This window comes from Maylandia zebra, linkage group LG18 (assembly GCF_041146795.1).
Source record: "Maylandia zebra isolate NMK-2024a linkage group LG18, Mzebra_GT3a, whole genome shotgun sequence".
Taxonomy (NCBI): domain Eukaryota; kingdom Metazoa; phylum Chordata; class Actinopteri; order Cichliformes; family Cichlidae; genus Maylandia; species Maylandia zebra.
Genome location: NC_135184.1, coordinates 32,991,828 through 33,019,807, shown reverse-complemented (window position 1 = coordinate 33,019,807; position 27,980 = coordinate 32,991,828). Strand labels below are relative to the sequence as shown.

General features: G+C 39.6%; 1 protein-coding gene across 8 annotated transcripts in view; it reads right to left on the bottom strand.

The window, feature by feature from the left end:
• The window catches only part of astn1 (astrotactin 1), a 494,478-nt gene that overhangs the window by 56,178 nt on the left and 410,320 nt on the right, over window positions 1–27,980 (bottom strand). For all 8 annotated transcript variants that reach the window (XM_024806023.2, XM_024806024.2, XM_024806026.2 and 5 more), the window contains 3 exons: window positions 4,657–4,946; window positions 2,191–2,324; window positions 1,574–1,725 (listed from right to left, as the gene is read on the bottom strand). In XM_024806023.2, coding sequence (XP_024661791.1) covers window positions 1,574–1,725; window positions 2,191–2,324; window positions 4,657–4,946 — 576 coding nt within the window. The remainder of the gene's footprint in view (window positions 1–1,573; window positions 1,726–2,190; window positions 2,325–4,656; window positions 4,947–27,980) is intronic.

Genomic DNA, 27,980 nt, shown 5'->3' with positions numbered 1-27,980 from the left:
TACCTACTTTGGCATGATTGCGGATGCCGCTCAGGTCCGTCCAAATCCCCCGTAGCCGCGCCGCAGTCAAACTAGGCTGACTGCAGCCACTAAGAGTGAAACGCATTAAACTCTCACTAAATTATTTATTTTTCATCTCTGTTCACAAGTTTCTGGATTTCTTTTTTTTAAAATAAGACTAAGACAGAACTTTATAATGTTCACATTCTGTTTAACTTGTTGCTTTTTTTGAAGAGGTGGTGCAGACTAATGCAGCAGTCTAGTAACAAAAGTCACAAATAGTTGTTTGAAATGAAAGTTGTTTGTTTTAAACAAAAATTACTGAAGGATTCATTGTGAATTAGTTTATTATCTAAAGAAAGTTGCAGCTCGGCTTTACTGTCGTTGTTTCCTTTAGATGGGGCGTGAAAATACTTCTTCCTGCCATGTGGGGAACGATGTGACAAGTTTGAGAACCACTGCTTTAGACTGTGGTGATCTGGTGGTTTTTGGATTCTTTTAGTTTACTTCAGTTTGTTCGGCAAGTGACGATAAATTCAGCTTTCCAAAAAATATTAATTCATGATTTAGCACAAGGCAAATCCTCATTTAAATACTGCATTTTGTATTTACTCAGGTTAACTTTCAGGAAGGTGCCAAATACATTTTCACTGCAGTGTACTATTAGTTCACCTGCGGGGTGGTAAACCTTTGTATCTACAAATTAGCTCAGGCGTACAGCGGTCTTTCTTCAAACTGAGGCTTTTATCGAAGGTGAGATCATTTTTATCTTTTAAAAACTTCGAACGGGCGATTCATGCTTTCATTATATCCCAGCTGGGCTATTGTAACTCCTTATATGCTGGAGTCAGCCAGACCTGCCTGGTAAGGCTGCAGTTGGTCCAGAATGCTGAAGCTCGTCTTCTGACACGTACTAAAGGATGTGAACACATTTCCCCGGTGCTCGCCTCTCTTCATTGGCTCCCTGTCCGCTTCAGAATTAACTTTAACATTTTATTGTTGACCTACAAAGCCCTGAATGGACAGGCTCCCGGGTATTTGTCTGACCTCTTGCAGACTTATACCCCCTTTAGATCTCTCAGATCAAGTGATCTTTTGCTTTTAGCTGTACCAAAGTCGAGGCTGGTTCATAGAGGCGATCGAGCATTTGCAGTCGTAGCGCCTAAGCTGTGGAATAATTTACCCCTGTACATCAGACAGGCTCCCACTGTCAATCTTTTTAAATCTTATCTTAAAACGCATTTTTATTTACTGGCTTTTAATACAGCATGAGAGTTATTTGTTAATTCATATTTGGTGTTTGCTATCAATACTCTAAGTTATTTTATTATGTATGTTGTATTCTTGTACAACACTTTGGTCAACGCTCCTGTTGTAATTAAATGTGCTATATAAACCATTGAACCATTAAGCCATCTATAAAAGTAAAGCAGGGAATATTAGGATGAATGTGATTCATGTTACCTAAAGGTGTTTGCTAACTAGCACCACAGCACGTTGTGCAATTTCCCATCTCGCAGGCTTTGCCATTCATGGTCAAACTCTTGACATATGTTGTGTTCGACTGACGCACCTGTCTCAACTTTAGAGTGGTCGGTTCTCTCTGTCACCTTCTCCTGGCTGATGAGATAATCAACAATCCTCACACCGATTGGGGGCTCCGTGTGGTTCCACTCCATGATGACCAATGAGCTGCTGGGTTCGTAGGCGTAAGACAGTTTAAGCCTGGCAACAGAATGACAGAGATATACAAGCGCACCACTTACTGTAAGATGTTTTCAGCACACTGGCCTCATTACTGTAATTGACAGCTAACATTATCCTTCTTGTTCTGTCAACTGCAATCCAACTGAAAACATGCTCTGCACTGTCACAAACACCTCTGTCAACAGAAAATATAGTCATTTATCCGCTAATGTCTGACTGACTCTGCTGCTCTCTTCTGTAGTTATGTCACTGAAAACATTGTGCACACAAGTTTTATGCCAAGAAATCGATGAATGGCAGCTCAGCGGATTGATTAGAGCACCCAAACCGAGCCGGAGAACAAACGCGCTGACCACAGGAATGTTGCAATAAAACACTGCATGCACACAAATCCGCTGAAGCAGGAGAACAATTTCTGCCTGTGAAACAATTGATTGTATTTACCACAATCCATGAAAGGGGAAGAATACAGGTTTTACTAACATGGGCTGAGGAAGCGGGGCGCAGGTGGGCAGTCCGTCTGTGCCAAAAGCACTGGAATCACATCGACACCAGTCATCGATAACATCGCCTTTGCCTGAGCACCACAGCATGCTCATCATTGCCTCCTGAAGAGCCTACGATAAGAAACAGCGAGAGGGCAGAGATAAACACACATGAACACCTGTATTTTTACAGCTGTTTTCTCACATAAACTTTTCTACTTCACAATTTTTATACCAGGAACTGTAAGTTAAAAACCCCTGTGTGTTTCTTTTTCCATGCAATGGTCAATTTGTAGGCAAATTTGATTACCTAAGTGGGTGTCTTTAACCAATACAATAAAATGTATCAAATATGCATTAAGTTATTTAATTTACTACACTTTCTCCACTGGACATTGCAAATTATTGCAAATTGGTGTTTGTCTAATGAGGTAAAACATAAAAACATGTAAAAAAAAAACAAAAACATAAAACACTGCATAAAAAAGTAATCAGGTTATATCTATTAGATCCCAATAAACATGCAACATTTTGTTCTACATAAATTTAAAGACTTTTCAGTTCGATGCACCTGTTTCTACTTCAGTAACGCACAGTTTTTCACTTTTATTCTGTCTGCATTCTGAGGGGGTGGTTTGTATATCATTCACTGCCCGAGTTACAGAAAACTTTTTGTGATTGTTGACAGTATTTTCTGGTTTATAGGCTGACAAAGAGAGAGAGCTATCCAGAGTACTCTCAGCGGAACCTCAATTTATCCCTCCACCTCTAAGGCACCAAAAACAATGAAATAAGAATTTTGAACCTGCATTTATTCAACATTCAGATCAGGTCAAAGTGATTCGTTTTTAAATTTTCCACACTCCTCTTAAGAAAAAATTCTGCTATCCCCCCCCCCCCCCCCCCTCCCCCACACCAATCGGCAGACAAATCCGCGCGATCAGAAACAGAATTTAAGAGTGTTTTATTAATTTCCTCCCCTACAATCATGCCCCTCTGTGATGAACTGAATTCACTGGACATTAGGAAAAGCAAGCACCTGTTTATATAATGTGCCACAATAAATGAGAGAGTGCAAACCGATCCATGTGGCTGACAGAGCTGTCAATATTCAGTGAGACACAAGGTTCAAAGCCCCAACACTCTTCATGGGGGCGCAAAGTCAAACATGAACAATCAGAGACAAACAGGCTTCGGTCAGACAGGAAATCAAGAAGCCAGTGTTCACTGGTGAGGAGGAACCTTACAGGAGGATAACATGGACACAGAACTCTGTGCTTTTAGGAACGGTGGACTGGAGTGGCTACTACTTAATGAGATTTTATCAAAAGACAGCCGAACCCCTGTCAGACCTCCAGACGTCTCACAGTGTTGGGGATATATACCCCAGGCAGGGACAATGTTTCACATTTTAACATTACATAAAAAACTGGTATTACGCACGTTACCAGAATGCTGTAGAAAATGTGGAAAACCTGAAAGGCTCATAAAACTTTCAGAGTAAAAATGGTGGAGGTGGGTAGATGTAAATATTGGTGCAATGCTCTTAATGGTGTCAGATTAATACTAGCACAATAGAATTCTTTTCATTCTGCACGTTCAGCATGTGTTAATCATTTTTTGGTAATTAAAAAAAGCATCTCAACCATGCACTATGAAAAACGTCTGAATCTTTTTGTGTTGATTGTCACGTCCATATTATTTATAGCATCAGGGTATGTGAACAACAGAAGCTGACCTGAAGTCCTGCAGAGACAGGAATATTTATTATACAGGTCACAAAAAACACAGTTTTAAGCTGAAAGGTATGTTTTGTTAACTCATTATCTCACACACTGCTCTCCCCTACATAAGCAGCCTTTATGGGTTAAAAGTATTGGCAATACCGGCCCAGTATTTACTTGATATTGGATCAATACCAAAATCTGCAATATTGCATAGCACTAGAGTAAAGGCAATATTGGTAACTACAGGGAAGAGTTAAAAAGTACTTTTACAGTTGAACTTTTCTGCACACATACCTGCACAGTCAAGCTGTAGCAGACTCTAAGCAGACTCTTTCAATAACAGCAGCTGTCTGACTGAGCTTAAGGATAAAGGCCTGACACTGCAGGAGTAGCACTGTATTGACCCTGCTGGAGCAGTAGAAGCACTATTGATGTACAGTATTGATGGAGTCAAATAAGGCACAGCGCAATAAGGCAGTTTATGGCACAGGATGCTTCAAGCAAAGAAAGGCGTGACATCCTGGAAGGGAAATGCTTCTTTCTGAGGATTTCTGTTTCCATAACCTGTTTCCTAATGAAGCCTTTAGGATCACAAGGACACTGCATAATAAATGTGTTCTTCGATGCTGCACAGGGAATGGATTTCAAGAAGGCACCGCCTTCAATTTAGAGGGTGTGAAGAATAAATTTGTGTAGTTTAAATATTAAAGACCAAACACCCAAAACACTGTACACACCTGGTAGGTCTCATTGTTGGATACCAGCTCATAAATAGGTGTAGCCTTGGTAATCTGCAGCAGCACCGGCTCAGACTGCTGCCGCCCTTGTGCTGCCCTTGGGCTCATGTGGCAGAGGTGGCAGGACCGTGGGCACTGGCCTTGGCTGCTGCAGTCCATGCGGACTCCGGCTGCCATGCGCTTTGCTCCACTGTCCAGCAGACTGGCAATGTACGCAGGGTAGGTCAGCGTCCGGGGCTCCTTGTCGCGCTCCTTGTCGCGCTCCTCGGACTCCTCTGAAGGTGAGTTACCTGAATATACAGAAAGAAGGGAACTGTGTCACTAATTAACTGTCGTTTCTCCAGAGCTTAACAAAATCAAAAGAAGGTTAATAACGCCAAAATCAAATAAAAAAAACCCACAAAAGTCATTCCAAAGAACTTTTATTCATAATATTATTAAAAATAGCCGTGTGCATAAGATACAGAGATGGTGATGTCACATGTTTACGGTAATGAGATTAGGGATTAAGGGAATGAAAAAAGCTGAACTGGGAGATTTTTTTTCTTCTGCGGCAGCAGGCAAAGGCACAAAGCAGTAATGCGTTCCCACATTCCCATACCGCCCTTCTAGAGAGGCTGTAGTCTTTCTGCATCACATGCACAATGCATGAGCAGGAGTGTAAATATTTGAGCTACAAATGCAGCTACAAGAGTTTTATGTTTCATAGCAAGTACGGTTATATCAAAGGATGACGTGTTGTAATAATATGACTATTATTGACTTAATTTCCCTAATTAGTCTGTGGCATTGGAGAAAAATGCATCATTATCATCAGATATCTTTATCTTTGGGCTGAACTTTGCTGCTCAACCCACAATTGTAGCATCATTTAAGGTGAAGTCAACAGGCTTTCCAACGGTATAAGATTTATTGCCCAGAAGCATTTTTATAACAAAGAAATAATCAACCAAACACACATTTCCTTACTTTTTATACTGCGTTTCTATCTATCTACAGATGGAGACTTTACAACATTACTTTAGAATTTGGATACACTGAGATGAAAAGCCGGTGGACCTAATTCTCCAGCTGGTTCCCAGCAAAGGAGGACACAACATCATTAAGTAAATAAGAGTTTAAAGAGCATCCCAGCATCAAATGATAATATGGAATAATTGAGGGAAAATCTAAAAATCATATTTATTTCACCTGATCATTAGAGAAAGATTTATATTTCCACCTAGGCTTCTGGATTCCTTCTAACATTTTGTTGTCATTCTTTTGAAATGAGACACAAACCTTAGAGACAAATAGACAGCATCCACCCTGATCCCAGAGTTCAGATTGAAACACTGACCCGAGAACTAGTACAGATCTCCTAAAGTGAATAATGCAAGATAATGAAGCTGAGTTAAGTCCAGTAGTGATGCAGCTTTAGGCCAGATGGTCTTTCTGGGAAATTTACTGAAAAAATCATGACAAAAACGTGATTTGTCAACCTTAGAAGCCACATTGCTTTTACTCCTTTTAAGCAGAACAACAAATTTCATGTCCAAATGGAAGTCCTTCCTCCTTTTGTGTACCTTGGTGTGTAACATTAGCTAACTTGGCTAACAGAGCAGCCCACTGTGGCCAGCTCTGCTGTCTGTGACGTGACCGTGTTAATGTGCACGGCCAAGAGTCACTTTTGGGACAGTGGCAGTCAACTAACAGTAGGGCACAGTTACTGACATAAACTTGGGCTCAGGATGAATGTTTTACCTGTCGTTTTATGCAACTGCTTTTTATTTATTTTTTGGCATGAGATTATTTATGACATAAATTTATAACGTTGCGACGAACAGAGATGGGCAGTACGTGTTACTGTAATCCGATTACTTTTTTCAAGTAACGAGTAAAGTAAGGGATTACTATTGTGAAAACGGTAATTAGATTACCGTTACTTTCCCGTAGGAACGCTGCGTTACTGCGTTACTAAAACCGTGATATTTTGCAAGAATGTCTCATGACAGTGACATAAGCGAGTGTTCGTGACAACAGCTGTGTGCAGATCAACAAAGTGCAGGAGAGAGTATCAGCTGCAGCGTTTAAAGTGTGGAAGTACTGACCTTACTTTGAGTTTGATTCCATAAAAAGTGACAAAAACATTAGTGTCCGCTGTGTGTGGGAAGAAAACTTCTTTTTACAGCAAAAAAACCCCTAAACTTCCAACAAGCACCGAGTAGCTACGACGTAATGGGAAACTCACAGAGAAACTCGCGGATTCTTCCACTGACCGCGGCACACCTGCACCAGGGTAAACCTCCGCCTACCCCGCTCCTGCTTTACAGGTGAAAATAGAGCAACAGGAGCGCTGAGTCTTTGACTTTATTTATTTTCTGCTGTGTTTTACTTGCATCTATTTGAAAGACTGAGTGTAAACACACAAAATATTTTATTTTATGTGCTGGAATGTGCAGAAAATAGGTTTAAATACTACAAAAAAAATGTCCATCACGCCACTCTTGTGTTAATCTATGCACGGTCTGAAGCATGTGTGTGGGAATGTATGTGAATGTTTTACTGTTATATCTTATTAGTATTTTAAGTATTCTATCTATTTTATTTATTGAATTTTATTGTTTATTTATATTTTGATATTGCTAGGGATGATGCAATGATCGGGGACCATTCTTAATTTCGTTGTTCTCATGACAATGACAATAAAGTTTCTGATGCTGATGATGATAAATGCTAAACTAATTTCTTCCAGTCAGAGAATGTTGCATATAATAAAATTTTTGCTTGATGCATAAAGTTAAAAGATTAAAACCAATAAAACAAGTTTTAAAAAGAGACTTTTCCATTTGATTACATTTTGTATGATGGATTATGCAGAAAAAGTAGAATTGGGCTGAGAGATCTATCGCTTTATCACCTACTCAGGTTGTAAATCGTGTTTTTAAAAAGTAACTAAGTAACTAAGTAATTAATTACGTTTGAAAATAAGTAATCAGTAAAATAACGGGATTACTTTTTGGGGGAAGTAATCAGTAATTAGTTACTGATTACCTTTTTCAAGTAACTTGACCAACACTGGTGACGAATGCTGGCCTTCTGTGATTTTGTTTGCCTGGGTCCCCAACAGACTCGAGAGCTGCCACTGACTATGATTAAGATTGTAATAGAGTTTTATTTGTGTAAATGAGAAAAATACACATCCAGCAGATTATAGCAAAAGTTTATTGAATGAAATTTCTGTATTATGCAAATATATGAATCAATTACTCCCCATTAAATGTTATTTCCTCTCAGACAGAGTGGGTTATCTGCTTGCAAAGGAAATAGGAAAGCAGTGAGAGAGGGAGACATGCTTAATGCAGAACTTTGACAATATTTTTGTTCTTTAAAAGGCTGAATTTTTCACATTAGCATTTTGGGGACTGCTTGGAAGTGAGCAAACACAGGCAATTTAAAAGCTCAAGCACCAATTAGGGAATAAGCTTGTTGTGCGAGCTGCCTTTGATGGAATACAACCCATTTTATGAGCCATGGGAAGATGGGAAAAGTGTGCACACAAGCTCGGGGACCAGCACACATGCAAAACAAGAAGGAAGACCATTTTCTGATTGTCTAATATGAATAATTTCCCCCTCTTAGTGTTTACTTTTTGTTTCACCAATTCCATTAAAATAGTCTTTTACAAAAACATCTCAACTTTCAGTTAACAGAACAAAAAACAGTCAAATACGAAAAGCAGAATTAGACTGATTGTGTTTGCGCTTATGCAAATAGACGTCTATGTGTGTGCACCTGAGTCGAAATACAAAGAGATAAGAATGAAAGTGCAACAGTAACAAACCAGTGGTGGCTTTGTTATGGATGCAGTTCTCATCCATTTGATAACATTGTCCCACACATCTGTGAAATATATACAGTGCACACTTCATTTTGTCTGAAACCATCTGAATTGTTGAGGTTTAAGGAGGAAAAAAACACAGACAGTCACATGAAAAGGAACATTTCCACAGGACTGCAGCGTCACACCTTGATTCACTAATATTTGAAGTCATATGTTATGGTTATACCTCTCTGACCTGTCTACCCCACGTGATGCTGTGTAATGTATGTATGGTCAGAAGGGTAAGACGGCGTTGGCAAAGGTCGGCAGCCTTAACCCAATTTCCTTCGGGGTCAACCTTCAGGATCGATAAAGTTTTATTGAATTGAATTGAACTGAATGTTTCTTAATGACGTCATTGCAGAGGACTTTGAATGCACTCTTTACAAAGATGCCTCAGTTCAGTCAGGTTGAGCTCTGGACTTTAACTGGAGCATTGCAACAGTTTTTTTCAGGCATCCTGCTGGAGATTTGCAGGTGTGCTTGGGATCGTTGTCCTGTTGCATGACCCAGTTTCAGCTAAGCTTTAACTGTTAGACAGATGGCCTCACATTTGACTCTAGAATATTTTTTTACACAAACGGTCAACTCAGTGACTGCAAGCTGTCAGGTCCTGTGACTAAAGTCAAGTTTATTACCTCTCCAACACCATGCTGACAGTTGGTGTGAGGTATTTGTGCTCATATGCTGTGTTTGGTTTTCTCCATATGTGGTGCTATGCATTATAGCAAAGTCTGAGATGTAATTTTGGGGCTTTTTGCGGTTTCTCTCAGTATTACACAGTCTGACCTTTGAGTAACAGTCAACATACGGAAAAACACCAAAAGATTCAACGATTCAAGATTCAAGAAAATCTTTCTTGTCTTATTGCAAGTCTTCTTCTTTGATCTTGAACAACAAGGTGCTGCTGCTGAGACAGGAAAACAGACCATGGCCCTTTAACTATGAGACAAAACTGTATACATGTGAAGAAAAACATCAAAATTGTAATAAGTGTCAAACAGAAGCAGTGGGACCAACAGCCTACAAATACATACTGTGCCAGTCTAAAGACAAATGTTTTATCTCTGCTTTCAGATCAGGTCGTTCCATGTTCAGCATGCAGCTCTGTTACTTAGATCTGTCGAGGTCTGGTTGCACGTTTGTGAATCTTCGATGTTTATGTCAGTGGCAATGCTAACATATAGCCCTGATTCCTTGTAACTGGGTCAATGAGGTAAATCTTACTAATCAGAGGCTCGTGTAGTTAAATGAGGTCTGATTTAGGACTGAGTACAAAATCAAACTTTGAATGTTCACATATGCCGGCTCCTGACAGGCATGTCTGCATGGTGTGCGTGCATGAATAAAAAATAAAGGCATCCTGTTCCCCTGACTAATCAAAGGCAATATAGAAGATCAGGCTTTTGTTTGTACTGGAGAAGTACGTGGGTAGAAGTAAATCAATACAAAAACAGAGAGATAAGGAAAAACGAATGGAGGCAGTACTTTGAGGAAAAATCAAACATTGCAGGTTACGTATGTGAATAATACCACGGACATCAATGTGCTTGCGCTCCTAATCTGCCAAACTTTAATCCATCCCCGTCAAACGGCCTTACTAATCAGCTCCCATCACTCTATCTTCACTTGCCACCTCCTGGCAGACGGATATTAAATGTGGCAGTTAAATTAGGGCAGGCGGGTGGCTTTTAGGGCAAAGAAAATTGGCAATGATTACTTCCGTTTAGTTTTGGTTCACTTCAGAAGTGTTCACTGTCAGCTGAGACCAAGGGGGATATTAAAATGGATTAGCAGCCTGGCCTGAAGACACCTGACAGACAAGATAAACAGCATATTATCACCCCAAGACCTTTCTACATCGTTACAGATTTCATAAGAAATAAAACTATAGAACAGATATAGTAAGTGTGGTACATATAGTATGTGCTTGAAGAATTGTTCTAGGATTTTATGGTTTTTCAAAGAATTCTGTAGAAAAATTCAAGTTTACCATAAAAACAACGCAGAGTAATAACGTTGAGTCTGTCGGCAGCTCCAGGGTTTCCCCTTGGTGAGGGGAAGCTCAGCTGCAATACCAGGGGGTGACCTCAATGTTAGGCCACAGATGATGACTCAGCTGGTAAATAGAGCATACTATTTACTGTAACCTGCTTCAGCCTGCCCACTGTCGCTGCACATCTACAAGCTGCTTTGCAACCCACCTCCTCCCCAGCTCCTCCACGTAGACGACTGAAGAAGCTTCAGAATATATGTATATATATATATATATATATATATATATATATATATATATATATATATATATATATATATTAGCCATGCTGCCTAAAATTACTGCAGCAGGAAGTATTAGTCGCTCTTAATTTTAAGTTTTAAAGCTAACAGCTTTAAGAACATGTCAGATATGAAGTTAGCAGTTGAACTTGTTAGCAGCTGAAGATCAGCCTCTGGCTGCTGGGCTGGGGTGGCACCCTGTGATCGTGGGTTCTTTGCGGGCTTTTTGCTAGCATGCTACACGCCTGCAAAGGGTCAGTGTTACGTTATGCTGTAGTTTTTATCGTAGAAGTAGTTTACACTTTGTCATTGCATTATTTTCATTTTTTGTATTAAAATAAAAGGAATGTCCATATCTCCAATCCACAAACGTTGCAGACTGCTCCAACATTTTCCTTCTCCCTCCACATGAACAATATCACCAAGTGCATTAGTAGAAAAAGGCATGTTTCATGCTTTTCTCTTTCTGTCCACCCATCGTGCAGATAACTGAACAACCTGAGTAACATAGCGAGCAACATAATTCTAACTATAATGTAATAAATCTATTTATTGATGTAATTTGTTACATTACTTAAAAATGTAACGTGATTTAAGTAACATGTTATTTTAGGATTCATTAAACCCAACACTGTGGCTAGTAAGGAAAAAGTAGCCCTTCCCAGAGATCATCTTTTCCTTTATACTGCGTATGATTTACATCACTTTAAGCTCATGTAGTCAGTAAATGAAACAGCAAATGCAAAATGGCTAAGGTTTGTGGCAAGCAACCGCTGGAGAGAAGGGTTAATCAGCTGAACGACAAGACTTTTCTGCTAAAAAACAAACCCCAGCACCACTTGGAACTATTGCGTTTTTCTCATAAACGGACATCACTGCTAATGTCTTGCATATGAAACGATAACAATACTACTGCAACACAGAGACACAACCTGGCTTGTTTGTTTAGTGAGTCTCTGACATGCATACTTGTCTGATGCATAGCATAGACGCCCTATTGGATAAGTGGACTTGCTCTCCACAATCACACCAAGAGTCACAAAGGCTCGAATCTACTTAACGCGAGGAAATGAATGCCTGTATTTTAGAGATGTGTGTGCATTAATCTACTTGTACACAAAAGTGCAAGTATAGTCTTGATATGTTGAGAGGCACAGGATGTTGTATCGTTTGTATGAACATCTCTAAAAAGCTTTGAAAGGTAAGTTACAGCTCGCAGCTGTGAGAAATGGATGTTATTCCATCTGATATGCATGTTGTATTTTTCAGTCGCACAGACAAAAACAAGACAGCAGAGTGCTCCGCTTTGAACTTTGCTTAATGTTTCTTGCTGTTTCAGTGTCTCTTTGTCTCGTCTTGCCATATCTCCTCTGTGTGGTTCCCCTTTTACTCTCTTACCCGACAAAATGCCATAATCACACCTCTTTTTCACAACGTGCGGTAGGTGTGAGGGAAAAGCTGTAAGCACTGTATCCCTGCTCTGCATCTCTCTGCTAAAACAAGAAAACAGATCACATTTTCCTCACACATTTTCTGGCACCGCCTCTACATTTCCATTTCCATTACTTCTCTGTTTTTCCTGCCTTTTGTTCTGTCTTTAGCTCAAGCTCGCAATCTAGAAAGTACCCTCACACACATGCATCTAAACTGCTGTCAACTTCAACCAATGCACATGAACACACACATGCTTTAAACTGTTTTACAAGCAGTGTATTTGAAGAGGATACATGTTGGGGGAAAGACACACACACACACACACACACACCTCATTAAAAGTAATCCATGTTTAACTGAGTCAGATGTCTCACGAAGGAAAGTGATGACGAGACAGAATAGAGAAATAGTGCCTTCACATCCTCATCCTCCTCCGCCTCTGCAGAAATACAATTTTGGGTGTAAATTTTGGAGGACGCTACCTAATGTGGTCTACGTCTGACAGCAGGGGCAGAGAACACAGTACCTTTGCGAGCCTATGTGCGTCTGACTTTTTGATAGCTTGATATTTGGTTTATTCAGTGTTGGGAGCACATAAAGGAAACTACATGTAGTACCATTTTTTATTATATTTCTATTATATTAAGGTAAGGATTAGTCCGTTTTTATTTTTATAATGGCATACCTGATCTTGTCAGCATCAGTGTTAAAGCGATAAAGTACACATTTGCAGTTCCTCTTTGATTTTGTAGAGCAGTCATAGCAGCTATATGAAGCAATGTATCAGGTGTGTGTTTTTAGTTTTAAGGTGGGTTTTCTTTCTTCTTTTAATCTGGGAGTGGTAAAGTAAATGGGACCTATAGTGTTTTATATTGTCCTAGTGGAGCGCCTCACTCTCAGGCTTACTTGTGACTTCCGCTTTCAGGAGCTTCTCCTGTGGAACAAGCTCCCAGTTTGGATTTGGGAGACAGACACCCTCTTTACTCTTAAGAAAATGTTCAGATTTTGCTTTTTATGGATCAGGTGAACCCTGAACCCTGCCTTAGTTAAGCTGCAATAGCCTTCAGGTGCTGGGGAATTTCTCCTTCACTCGTTTCACTCTCTATGTGTTCATACACCACCGTTGCATTGACTCTTACCTATAGTTCACCCACTGTTGCCAAGGGCTTGTTCATGCATGGTTGTCTGATCGTTGAGGTTCGCTTTACATTAACGCACCTTGAGGTGTGGTTGTTGTGAATATAGATATAAAACTGAACAGAAGAGTTTCAGACAAAGTGTGAATAAATGGGCTGGATCAAGATGAAGTAAAGGACAAAAAGGATCATTTTGAACTCTACTCGATTCCCCGAGTAAGAGTTTTGAGCTGAAAAATGAGCATAAGACTGTAAGTCTCCTTCAACACTTATTTTGGAGTTTAATGTTTGAGTTTTCTTTTATTACTGCATATTATCATTGTTGTGTTATCATTTCAGAATGTTTGTCCCAAGCATCGATGTGGTCTGAAAACCAATCTCGGATACCAGCTGAGGCTTAATAGGCTTGACTAAACTGTAGACACAGTCTAAATGCACGATGGCAGACTCACTCAATCATGTATTAGTGGACGTGTTTATTTGTGGGTCAGTGTTTGTATGTGTGCGACTATGAAGCTGGAGATTTCAGGCTGCTTTGACCCGTGCTGTACTAGGCGGAATGACTCATCTCTATAGTACACAACAGATGGAGCTCAGAGCTATTCAGATTCATATAATACCTCTCCATCCACCCCGTCCTCCTACACTCTCTGATGAGATATAATTCTTGTTCATCTGCGACTAACTGACTCAAGTCAGTCGTCTTGTTTACAAAAATATCAAGTTTATAAATGTTTATGGCTATGAGACAGAAGACAAGAAAGAGCGACACGAGAAGAGAAAGGGATGAAGAACTGTTCAAGGATGTAATCTTCAGACGTTGTTTGGGTGAATATTTTTCAGAATTTTGGATTGAAAGCCTTAATTTCCTGTCTCTCGCGGGCCCACAGATCCTCTCCATTATATCTCCTTTCATCAGCCCTCTTTGTGAAAGGATGACTCATTAAATCACCATTCATCTTTGTGATCAAAGTGCCGTGATTTTAGCTCCTGACACCATCAACCTCATTTTTAACAGAGGCTTTTAAACTAAATGTCTGACTTGACACCTCTTCTCTCCTCCATCCTGTGTGGAATAATACCACTCAGTGTGACTCCACTAACTTCAGTGACTGTGAAATACTAGCGTTCAGCCACTAGATGATGCAAGCGGATCGCTCACTTTGGCGAATTCTGCAAATGGGAGACACCAATGTGCATGCTCCACTGTTCAGCAGACAAAAAGAGGGCAAATCATACCCAACCTTTTAAATGCGTCTGGCCGAGATGAACGTTACATGGTTATGGAACGTAATCATGAGCGCTTCTACCGATCCGAGAATGTTGGAAATTAAAGCTGGCAGTAGCTTAGTGAATGGGAAAGCCGTGAGATGGAAAAAAAAGGAAAAAGCATTAAACATGGGGGAGTTTTGGAGGGATCGTGCCTCTTGTATGGAGAAACATGATAAATGGAATTAGAGGCAGCAAAGAGGAAACTGAATGAGACGCAGATAAACAATACAGTAGATATCCTGTGTGTCTGTCTGCGTGATCTAAACTCCAAACCTGTGAAGTGGAATACATCAGAGCGCTTAGCCAAATCTGTGTGACAGACAAATCTTCTCTGATGTGCATATGAGCGTGCACACGCTCAAACACTGTCCCTGGTACCCGCGTGCAGCTTGTACCTGATAATTCACGGTAACAGGGCGACGCTCCGCCAGTATCCAAACTAAAGCGAATTGCAAATAAAAAGTGTGGAAGGTTTCCTCGGCTGCGGAGCCACGCTGAGAGAGATCCAGCGAGATTGTTTCTGCACGGAGGATATGAGCAAAAGAGGGTGGCAGAGGGAAGGCATTTGTTTGTCAGTGCGTTTGCCAGAAAAGGGATGGATGAGTGCAAACAGTGCGAATTTGGAGGATGGGAAAGTGATACGTTGAGATGAGTGACACAAATAGAGATGCGAGTGCAAGTAGCGTGGGTGGACGTGCGTTATTGTCACGCGTGCGTGTGCCGTGCAGCGTTGCAACACTTGAACTCCCATGTGAATTCGTGTCAGCAGAGCAGACACCCACGCTGCATGGAATCAACTCAAAGCATCACACGGCGTGTTATTTTACATGTGCACACGTATATGATCCTTCAAATTCAGGAAGCAACTCCATGGCTTGACAATTAGAGAGGTCACCGTTAATGTGAAGCGACCCACTGCAAGATGCTGAATTCCTGCTGCTAACTCGCTGACCTGCAGACAGTCACATTTCCCTGTTGTATCAGTTTACAAATCATTCATTTGCTGTGGTAAGAGCCCATTAACCTGGAATTCATCTCTACTCACATTAAACACTCAGTAATAGAGAACGAATGCAGCTGAAGAAGCAGCCTAAAGTAATTTCCTCATTCATCTGCCTGCAATTATTAACCTGTTTACTGGTGCGCAATGGACACTCAAATAGCAGTAACAGTTCTGTACGCTGCATATTGTACCTAAATCCGCACCATTGCTATTTATCCTAAAAGGCTGTAACTATATTAGTTCCCAGATGTATTCGTGTTACAATATATACCAGGAAAAAGGAAACACAGACAACGACAATGATTATTCTTTTCCTGCAGTGTAACATTTCTTGAATGTTTTCAAGTTTCCATCAGATTTTCTCACCAGGATGCACTCGGCATTTGGCAGGGGCTTTACATGTGAGCGGAGCTGACTGATGCGTTGCACACCATCAGGAGGTCCAGTGTGTTTGCTGCAGGCCGAATATGCTAAACGATCTTCTGAGCTCATCGCATCTGAACTGGCGGAGCTGCTCTTAAAGAAAGGAATGATCCTGTTTTACGGTTCTGTGTTGTGCTGCACACACATAAAACCAGCTGTAAAACCAGACACAATTAAAAAAAACCAATTCTGATATCATCAGTTTTTCAGTTCAGGATCATACGAGAGCACTTCTTTTTCTGGCTGGGAAAAGCTGATGTAATTTATGGCTGCCAAAAAGCTACATCAGTTAAATCTAATCAGGCCTTTGAAACAAAGTTTTCAGGAGCTTAAATTTCTGTTTCTCCCAGTTGTTGTCATTCTTTTCAAATACTCTTGGAATTTAAGCAAACAAATAAACAGAGTGGTCTACCGTTATTTTTTTTAATATGCCTTTGTAAGGCAAAGAGATCATATTTCTTCCAGTTAAACGAGTTAGCGTTCCAAAATACACTTGCATTGTTTCACTGTGTAGTCTTCACATGCATTATAGTCCATCTAACTGTCAAACTCTACCGAGCACACAGGTACAAATCATGAGTGAAACCTTTTTTAGCACATAAACACAGCAGCGCTGCAGCTGTGAACATGAAGAAGCTGCTCAGTTAAACACCTCAGCTATAAGAGTAAGGACAGTGTTGCAGTGCAGAAGCCAGAAGAGTGCACAGAATGGTCCCATATGCTACTTCTGTTCCTGTTACATTGCAATAGAGGGCATTATGTGTGAAGTTGATGGGAACCTTTGGCCAAACAGAGCGAGAGGCTCGGCAGTAATTCGCAGCACTGTTTTGTTACAGTAGTAAATGTTCACTCAGCAGCCCCGTGCTTTTTGGTTCTGTTCTATGTAGCGTTGTGTAAATTCACATTTGTTTCATGTTACTGTAGCTGCCGTTTACCCTTCTGTGGAAACATTGGAAGAAAACTACTTTTCAACTGCAAATGCATGCAAAAAAAATATCTGAAACATATTCACTCTAATACACGATACCAGTTATCCTCAGAATAATAAAAGTCTGCAGATATTCAGCGTCAGTGAGAAAATGTAGGGCGAGGTTGTCAGGAAACTAGAAGCATTTCTAAAATCTGCTGTGAGGCTGACAGAAGAGCTAAATATTCAGCACAAAAACATCAACTAGGATTAAACAATGTCAAAGGAATAGTGGCGGTGACTCATTCACTGATGCAAAAACTGCATTTTGACAAATAAACGAATGGTTTTGTCTGAGTTACAGACTTTATGTGGTGATTATACTAACCTGTTTTAGTAACAGATCATTACATGGGTAAGACTTTACATTAACAGCACTATTAAGCTTCAGTACGTTAATAAGTTAATACTTGATTCATCATTTATATAGGGTTGCTCTTCCTTACTATGTCATTTATAAACATGGATTTAAATGGTTTAGTGTTGGTTAAATGATAAATGATGGATTGACAATCTCTAAATAAACTATTAAACCAACTACAAACATGTTAGCATAATGTTAGCATTAAGAAAGTCTGTGGAAATGATTAACAACACATTTAAACATGAAATTATTTAATTTAGTGTGGGGCTGGATCGGGTGGTGTTTCGATTCTGAAGCTTGACTTTCGTAATTCGTTAATCAGAGAGTGAGTGTGTCTGTGTGTCTGTGTGTGTGTGTGTGTGTGTGTGTGTGTGTGTGTGTGTGTGTGTGTGTGTGTGTGTGTGAAAGTTAGAAAGAAAGCAACAGATCAACAGAAATTAACAGACAGACCACAGTGTGACACTGAACATACAAATATGTATTGTAAGATGAGACACAGAGTTTAATTTATAGGTTACTTTAACTTCAACATATTGAAAATTCAGTAGTTTGAACCCATCAGTCATAAAGTATAAATAAGCCGCCATTAAACATGTTATCTATGAGCCTTTTAAGCAAGATTGAGCCAAGTTATATTAATGGTTATAAATAACCTATTAAGAAGGAATAATGCTTTATAACTGAAGAATCAACCTTATGAATGCTTAACAGTGTGCAGTTATTCTAAAGTGTTGCCAAAAGTGAGAAATAAGAAAGCAACTCTGTCGATCTGAAATTGATGGATGACAACTTATCCAACTCTATATTACGCAACACCGTTATGGAACCAGGTGGTTCAGGTAACTGCAAAAAATAGATCCTCAGTTCACCTCCACATCCCTTATTACTCCTTTGTACCAAAGCAGGATGAATTTGGTTCCTCTCATTATCGTGTTCAACAGGAAAATCTGTGTCAAACATCTGTGTCCGCATCAAAGGACAAAATACTCCATTAAACGTATTTATGATTATGGCTTTTCAGACAAACATTATTGGAAAATGACCCTCAGATCTCAGGCTTTTATTCACACAGTGTAAAAGAAGGTATGAAAATGTTAGTGATTCTGCCATCATAGAAAAAGCAGTGTCCTAGTTTCTGTGATGACTTTAAGATTGTACCTGGTGAAGAAAAAAAAAGACTTTATCACTCTCTGGATGTGAGATTTCCCCACCACCTGCACTTACAGCTATTTTAATACTGTGCAAAAACTAAACTGAAGTGGAGGAAAATATATCACAGGCACGATTTTCTTTTTTGGTAGCATCGCTGACATATCGACTCGTGATAAAGACCGGTCTAAAGGGTATTTCAAATAAACATAAGACCCATTTTGGCATGCATGAGTGAATGGCTTGCAAAAAATCCTCTATTCCCTACGCTCAGGCATGGATCAATGGATAAAGAAGATGGAAATATCTGTTTTTACGTCATAGTCAGGAAAGCTCACAAAGTAAAGTCATCCTAAAGTTCAATATCTCTTTAATGCAACAACACATCTGCAGCATTACCTTGCCCGGGCACCCTTTTTACCTCAGCAGGCTTTCATAGTCAATCTTAGCTGGGCAAGGCCTTTGGTCAGCACTATCCTGCTCATCCAGCTTACATAACCATAGATTCAAACGCACACGTAGATGTTATCTACAAGGTATCTGACGAAGCTTACTGAGCCTTTATGTTTAAAGAAGTATGCGCTGCGCGTTAGCAGACACTGTTTGTCTGAGAGTGCACTGAGGCTGCTGACCGTGGCCTGACAGACCCATTACTGACATCTCCTTCATGAATGCCCAAATCCAAAGTATGCTGTCTTAATTAGTTCATCAGATTCACTTTCTTAAACCGCTCAGGTCATTAGTGATGGCCCTAACTCTAATCGAAGGTTTTAGAAACAAGCAAAAAGTTATTTTATTAAAAATAAAGTGAATCATCTTTTGGGGGTGTGTTAGATTATCATTAAAAATAAAAATAGATCACAGTGGGTTAAAGGTAGTGCAGCCAGTATCACTGTTCCTACTGGATGCACAAAAAAAACCAACCTTCATTCAACATGCCTACATTTCCAACTTGCATCTTGTATGAGGACAGCAACTCTGCAGTGAATTTGAACACACAACTTGGCGTCTGACAATAATCAGCCAAAAGCAGCAGGGGTAGTCTCATATTTCTAAAAAGAGTGTATAAAAACAAAAAGTATTTAAGCAAATACTTAAAGTTATTATACGTCCCAGAGAAAGTGCCCTCTAATAACTGGGACTAAAGACATTGTCAGTTCAATTGATTTATATGGTGCCAAATCACAACAACAGTTGCCTCAGGGTGCTTTATATTGTGAGGTAAAGATTCAAAATCCTCATCGTGCTTCTCAGTGGTGAATCAACTACATTCATGCTTCAAAAGATAAAATTATCATGTATGTTTGAATATTATGTTGCTGATTATGCTGCTAAAGTCTCACAAGCTTTCTGTACTATAAGCATGTTTTAAACGATTTTAATGCTTAAATGAAAACAAAAAGAAAAATGACAAGTCTGTCGTAAAAAGCTAATATTCAATGTATGTGCATACACGCTTACTTGATTAACATTTAACAAAAGTAATTCTATCCTGTCTTTAACCTCCTAAGACCCGAACTCTTCCACGACATGCATTTTTAATCTCTCTTTGATATTTGGGCATATTGGGGCCTGATGAATGCAAAAACAAAGAATTACCAGATTTTTTTTTTTTTTACCTTATTTTTGTTTTTAAGAAAAATAAGAGCCACATATGAGGATATTTGTTTAAAATTTTGATAGAACAGTAGCAGTATAATGCCCATGTAGAGCAAAATTGAGTATTTTGGTCTAAATAACCCAAAATGTGATGTCCACATATGTGGGCGCCAGGTCCTAGGAGGTTAAGTGAAGACATATGAACTCTGCTTCCGGGTCCAAACTACTCTGCGTTTAAGAAGGCTGTTGCGCTTTTAATGCTTTGTATCTTGTTCTATTTAATCTGAACAAGTCCCTAAAAAAGTCAGGGATCACTGTCGGCCTCTCGGTTTTTATTGTCACTGTTGATTTTACAGCTCAGTTTTTAAAACCTTACGATGTAACTGCAGCAGCCCATGCAGCAGTATATTAATGGCTAACTTTGTATGGTGGATGGATTGTCTCAGTTGTTTTCCTGACTGAAATCTGGTCCGTTTACAACATCCCGACAGGTGATTGCATTTGTCCCTAACCATCGGCACCCTCACATTAACTTTTATTGAAAAAAAAGTTTTAAAAGTTAGTGTTCATCCTTCAGCTTCACTGCTAGCATAGCTGTGTCGCTAGCCACCACATAGCACATCATTATATACCAGCTAGTCCAACTTCAGTAACCCTACAAACTTCACTGCTGTTTAGTTTCCTGTCTTCATTTATGTTGGAAGTGATAGCAGAGCTGTACGTCTGAATTTTTTCCAGAAATCTCTCAGTCAGAACATGCTACATCATGTTTAGGTGTAAACTAGCGAGCTAATTTTCTGCTAACTTCTAACTCCGTTAAATTTAACAAATTCTGTTTTCATGGATGCCTGGATGTTAAACTTAATTGTTTCACCTGGTAAAGCAGCAACACTGATCATTTTATTACAGCTGAAAGAATTTAGACAGTTTTTAACTCTCAGTGATGCCACAGTGTTTGTTTGACTTTGGGACCTGAAGCGGAGTTTGGACCTGGAAACGGCTAATGACGTCAGACTTAAAGACCGGATAGCCCTAATACAAAGTACTTTTGTTCCCAAACGTGAATCTCACATAAAACCAAGATTAAATTCATTTATTTACCACTAACAAAGCCTTTCTGAAAGTGTAATATGTAAAAATGTGTTTTAAATACACAACTTAAAGGACAAATGCTGGCCAGGAAAGTATAGCTAAAAATTCTAATTTGTTTAGTTGATTCTGTCATTAGCGCTATCGTTACGTGTTACTCCCAAGATTTGCAGGTCTTTGTCCCATTTGTGGATGTGGTCTGCACTATAATGATGCCGGGCACCATTGCTGGTGCAAGGTGCAAGTACATAAATCATCAAAGTGACCCTCTATCAACAATTACTGCCTTACTTATTTGTATGTTAGATAAATGGGAGTCATAAACATCCATTCTGACTGTATATTTGAATATATGGCTGTGTCCACCCTGCTGTGAACATAAGTCTGCTGTTTAATTTTATTTTTTTTAACTCCTTGCAGCTCTCATTGTCTTTATCTCTAGAATCCTTATCTGCCCCATCTGCTGTTCAGCCTACAGCGCCGTGGGTTTGTTGAGACATGTTGAGCGCCAAGAGCAATTTATTACTTTTCCCTCCTGCTTGCCCCACCGTCAAACGTTACACCAACACCTCTTTTTTCCCCTCACAGATCTTTGAATTGTTGGGAGCTATAATCCTGAACTGTGTGAGTTCGTCTACTTCTGAAGACTGGAGTAATGTAGTGTAGCAAAATGCTTTTTCACTGATGGTGGTCTCATGTCTGTTTCCGTTGCATCTCGGTATGAAAGAAGCTCTTGGACGCTTTAATGAACCTGAAATCCAGGAGAGAGACAACTGAATGAGGTGTAATGATGTTAAAAACGGCTGGTGGTTGAGAAACAACATGAAGCATGACAAGAAAAGGTCAGGTTTGCATTAGTGAAGCAGCACTCCCTAAGACCTTGCAAGCCTGCATATCTGTCACCAGCTACAAAACAACTCTTCTTTGACTGAGGACCTTTTCTTTGCACATACTTTTACACGGAGCGTCAGACTCAATGTGGGTGTTTAATTTAAGATTTCTGTTGTACTGCACTTTAAACACATGACAGCGCAAATAGCAATTGGAAATCTATGAGGAATGAAGTCAGTTTGAGATATAGCAACAGGAAAACATTATATTTATGCCCCAAAACGTTTTTGACAATGCAAATAATTAAGATAATGAAGTTAAAAAAATCTGGGGAGGGAGGAGCGCTTTATGACTTTCCCTACAGCACTAACAACCAAGATGTAAAAGCTCTGAGCTTTTGTTATGAAAACTGCTGCTGTTGGAGTTGAACTGGAAACACCAACATATATCAGAAAATGAATATATGGACATCTGATTTTAGACTGGTGACCTGTCCCCGCCTCTTACAGCTGGGATAAGCACCATTTGTTTAACAGACGGTGAATAATAAATCCCCATCCAAATGCTGAAGCTCTCTGACATTTACAGTTTTGATAAGATAAAGGTTTGTCTTGAAGAAAACTTTAAAATCAATTTTTTATATTATGGTATTTCTGAACCGAAGGAATCACGATTTTAAACCCTACATACATCTACACAATTTTACGCAATTTTATGTACAACCTCCAAAGGTTCTGACTCTCTGGGGGAAGTTTGTGCGATGGCCAACCAGAACAAAGAAGCACACATGTTCAGCTCGAACGAGTTACCTTTTGGTGCCTGTGGCACAAAGAATTTGAATAAAAGAATATGAGGAAAGAATGAAAGTCATTTTCTAGTACAAGTAGCAGAAAATGCTACTTGTACTAGAAAATGGTTTGAGTGATGACGCAGAAAATGCAGAATATACAAGAGACATTTAAAAAAGTGCTATTTCCATAATGACTTATAATGGCCATTTACCACAGGTGGCTGATCTTATCAGACTCTCTTAAAGGGATAATTTTCCTTTAACATTTGCACAGTAGTTTGGACTTAAGACTCATCAACTGTCAACTGAAAGATAAGAGAAAAGATTAAGGCAGAGCAGCTCGCGTGGAAGAGAAGAGATGATGACCAAGGATTAAACAAACGAGTCAAATATTAATATATGGACACTTTAGTTTACAGAGACAACAGCTTTTATGAGCCTCCAGTTTTCTAATCTGCATTAGAAAACTGGAGGTTTTCTAAGACTAATTTGCAGGTTTACTTCATATCTATTTTAATGGTCTAAAACTAGGCGCTTTTTTTTTTAGCTAAAAAGAGATTATCCAGCTTTGACATATTCCTGTTTCCGAGTGGTCAGAGTTGTGGCACAGCAGAAGGTCTATTTGAGTGTAGCTGTTATCATTAATGATCTGTATTTACTCTGTACTCTTTGGTACTTGAGTGCATTCTAAGACTAGTGTGTAAAATTTCAATTAAAAAAGAAAAAATTCAAAAAAGATCATTAAAAATCAAGTAAAAGAAGTGACAGCATTTCACGCTCCACATGAGCAGCTGAGTGTTTACTGCTTTCGCATCTTCCTGCTTTTTATGAAAATGACAGACAATGTTCTGAGTGCTTGCCGAGGTGATCTGCCAGTGCTGAATAACTGTGTGCTTCAGCTGGTGAAAGAAACGTCTCTCCCACTCATCCCCATTCCACCAAAATAATTTGACTGTCAACAGAAGTACAATTTCTTCTCTTTAGTGACAAAAAGCCCGTGGCACTGACAACTTATTTATGCTAATGGAAGTTTTTAGGAGGCAGATTAGCCTCATACAGCAACAGCAGAGACTACTGGCTGGATTTTGGATTTAAAAAATGTCTCATTCCTGTCCAGTCTAAGTACAACTTTAAGATTTTCAGCTTGGATATGCTTACTGACGGGGCTGCTCTGGAAATTCCTCCAGTGAGCCCTTCGGTGTGTCTCCTAGAATTTCCACTTGCATGGGACACAAACACACAACGCTTAAAAAAAAATCACCATTGAAAGGTGAGAACCATAAAGGTCGACTATGCCATGGGGGATTTCTTTTTTCACACCGATAAAGATCAATTTGAGTGTCTGAGGCTGTCGGTAATAAGATATAAGACGGTTGTAGGGGGACGTGTCTGCCAAAAATCTATAGCAGAGGCCATCCATTTTACCCTGCCAACTGGGAGTTAACAGTGAAGACTCGACAGCCAGCACACACACATACGCGCTACAATAAAATGGTTTACACCTGGTTCTGTTTTCTCTGGGATCTGCCGGTGTGGAGCTGTGCTCTGGGATCGTTTTATTTTAAACCTTTATTCTGTTTTTTTATCATCTACATATTTATTCTTTCACTTTTATTCAGCTGTGGGTGGCCAGACAGGTGCATTTGGGGCTAGGCCCTTATCTCTCCAAATGAGACTGGCAGCTGGCATTTTCTTCACTCAGAGATTACAGAGGGGAGTGAGGGGGGGGAGAGAAAGTTTTCTTCGCACTACTTTTATCGGACACAGCGCTGACCTTCACAGCAGGGTCTGACACTGCTCCAACCACTAAACTCTTCCCTCATCCAAACAAGCTAAGGGAAAAATTGAAAACGGAGAATAAAAGTCACATGAAGGGCATCTGAAACGTCTGCTCCTTGGTGCCATCAGCTGGGATTCTCTCACACAACCAACTCAAATGTCATAGTATTGATATTTCACATCACTCTTAGATTTAAAATTCAGTCTATGTTTGAATATGGATCAGATTAAAAAGTGTGTGTGTGTGTTTGTATAGAGGGTATTTGATGTAACTGGGGTACAGTAAAAGGGTTCTGGTTAGCTGGATAAAAGGAGGTTTTATCCTCTAAAAACAGTTTAATCCTACATGAAGCTATCCAAAGTAGTCTCATGGTGGTTTCCTTTTTTTCCCATTTCATTAACATTGCCATGAAAAACAAGTACTGCAGTTTAAAAGTGTGACAAAAACGATTATATTTTCCACGAGGTACACTAGGGTCCGCTTGGGTCTGAATGACTTAAATTGGTAAGTGTGAGGATCTGTGCAGACATCAAAGACTTCAACAAAGTATTGCAAGAATGACCGCTTAGCTGTTGGGCCTACTTATTTAATCAAGGTTTTAGGAGGAAGCCTGGAGGCTAGCACAATGAATCACTGGTGCTTAAAAGTTTTTAAAACGTAACATAATTAAACAACGATTTTGTACTGTGCTTTATCAGATTGCTAATAGGTGTTTGCTAATTAAGTTAGCTAGCATTAGCTGATAACTTAGCACTCTTTTGAGGTCTGTACCAAGACCTAGGCCACATCCTTCGGAGGACCCGGCCTTTGTGGTCTACGTGGGGCGGGTCCTTCGAAGACTCAGAAGGGCGGAAGTGCGAGGCTGTGAAATGAGACGGTCTAGCCTTCACATTTGCTTCACCAGCTGTCTCGGTGGAGTGTAATAAACTCAGCCGTCTGCTCCTCGCTCACTAATATAAAACACGACATTGGAGTAAATTTTCTGCCGTCTCACACGTCTGTTTAATCGGTTTTTCTGTTTGAAGATGTTTATTCAGCTGTGTGGAAACTAACTTTAATCTCAGCCAAACCTATTTGCTCTGCAAACAAATAAAACACTGAGAAAAGCCAAACAATAACATTTTTAAGTTATCTAAGTGACTTACATGTCATGTTTAACCTGAGCCCCCGGCTAGTTATCGAGCTGGTGGGTAACAGACGTCTCCGAAAACGTCGCAGCACTTTTGAAAATATGTGGTGTCCTGATAAACTGAGCAGATATTTGAAGTTTACACAGCTACATTCTCACCTGAAAATATGTTAAAAGTTTATTTTGTGACCCAGAAAAAGTAATAAGAGTAATATTAAAACTAAGTAGCTGCCGCCATTGTTGGAAATTGGAGTTTGGCTGGGCCGCGCTATGAATTCTGGGATAGGTTAGGCCACGAAGGATACACCCGACCCATCCTTCAAATTCGGGGAAATGAAGGACGCATTTGTCGGCCGCATCTGGAGAAGCCTTTGAATTGTAATCGGTCTTCAGATGCGGCCTCCGAAGGATGCGGCCAATGAATTGGGACATACCTATGGTTAATCCTGGCTCCAGAAAACCATGAAGGCTATGGTTCATAAGTTCAGCTGTTAAAATCCACATATTACAAACCAACCATGTCACACTGGCTAATTTTATATATGGTGATATTTACTTGTAGAACAAAGAGCTAGTGCATCAGTTGAGGACAGTTGATGGAATAAGTTCAGCGGTTTTGTTTAGCAGCAATGTAGAATTCTTAAAAAGGAGTTACTGCGAGCATGTCTGGTATCATGGCATTCTGACAGGTTTGTTGTCATTCTGATAACAAATCTGATCATTTAAAAATAGCTTACATCACAGGCAGACAAAACTTTTCCAAGAAAAAGAATGCCCATATCTAAAATGTCAATCTAATTTTATAGGTCACTTTTGCAGGTGGCATTAGATAAGTTGGCAGTATGTGAAAGAGAAAGCGTGCTGTGGTTGAAAATACGGAATTATCAAGAGTGTCATCTCGTGGCTTACATAGAGAAAACTTTGTAAAGTTCACAGCAGTACAATGGGAGAACGGCTTTTTATCCTGGGTGTGTTTCAATCACTTTTCATTACAGAGGCTCAGAAGCAGAGGCTTGCTGAAAGCTGTTGACAAGCTATAGGGTTTAACATAAAATCTCTTGCTGTGTTGGTAGAATCAAAGTAACAAGGAAACACATCTCCCTGGGGAAAGCACTTCTCCAGCAATTATCCTCCAACAGCTCCTGTCAGCTCACATATTGTACAAATTTAGAATAATGGATTCATGCTCTGTCACTGTTAATTTGTGCAGAGCTGCTGTACAGTGAATCAAATCAATTATTAGAGTTTATTGTCAGATGTAATTTATAGGCTTGGTTGTATGCGCTAATAATGAATGCAGCAAAAGCGCAGTTTGCACCGCTTTATTGGTTGCAGTGACGTTCATGTGACGCTTTTCCATCTCTAGTTTAGTCTAATTTTCCCAGCTCATCCTGTTAATGATTCTTTCATTTTCCATCTTGCGAGAGACCCCATATGAAGAAGCTGCGATCAAGTCTATGAATACAGTTGAAAAGCAATTCATCATGGTGTCACAGAGCATTTTAGCTATTGATCCAACACATTAGAAGTAGCACAGTGTGATTTCTCTGCTGCATAGGTGGGGGAGTGATTAAAATAAAGACTAATAAAAACTAAAACATTTGCCATTTCTTTCGCTGTGGGGCCTCATCAGTGTCGGTGAATCAGTGAATCGCTGTCAAGATACTTAAACTGTTATTTTTGATTATTCTGGATTCCAGCTTTAGTAGGTTTTAGCTGGAAAATAATACAGAACAGGAAGGAGGAAGATGCTACGTATATGCTAATGCTTTCACAGCCACTTTACAGCAAAGACAAAGTAATGCAGCAATTCAAAGCGCATGTATTAGTAGCTATATGAGAGATGAAATGAAACCCTGCCGTCTGACAGGAAAGTGCCATGGAATAACACGGCACTACGAGATCTGTAGGATACAATGGAATCTGATCAGTCGGGAGTTTGTATGTAAGGATTTTCAACCCTGTGCTACATTTAAAAGGAAACAAGTAAAAAATAAATATGGCCTCTTCTTCTTGTAGTCTGGTAGTACTCTTGCAGAACTTGTCTGGACAAGCTCGTAATGATGAATTACAATTGTGAAGAGGGAGTGACAAATTCTTGAGCGAGCTGTTTGCCATTTTTGGGTGTTTAATGTGTGAGTTAATCATGGATTTCATTTAGATTTGTCTAACTTTGTTGCTTTACTTAAAGTCGTAAATGGTTAATCTATAATGATCGT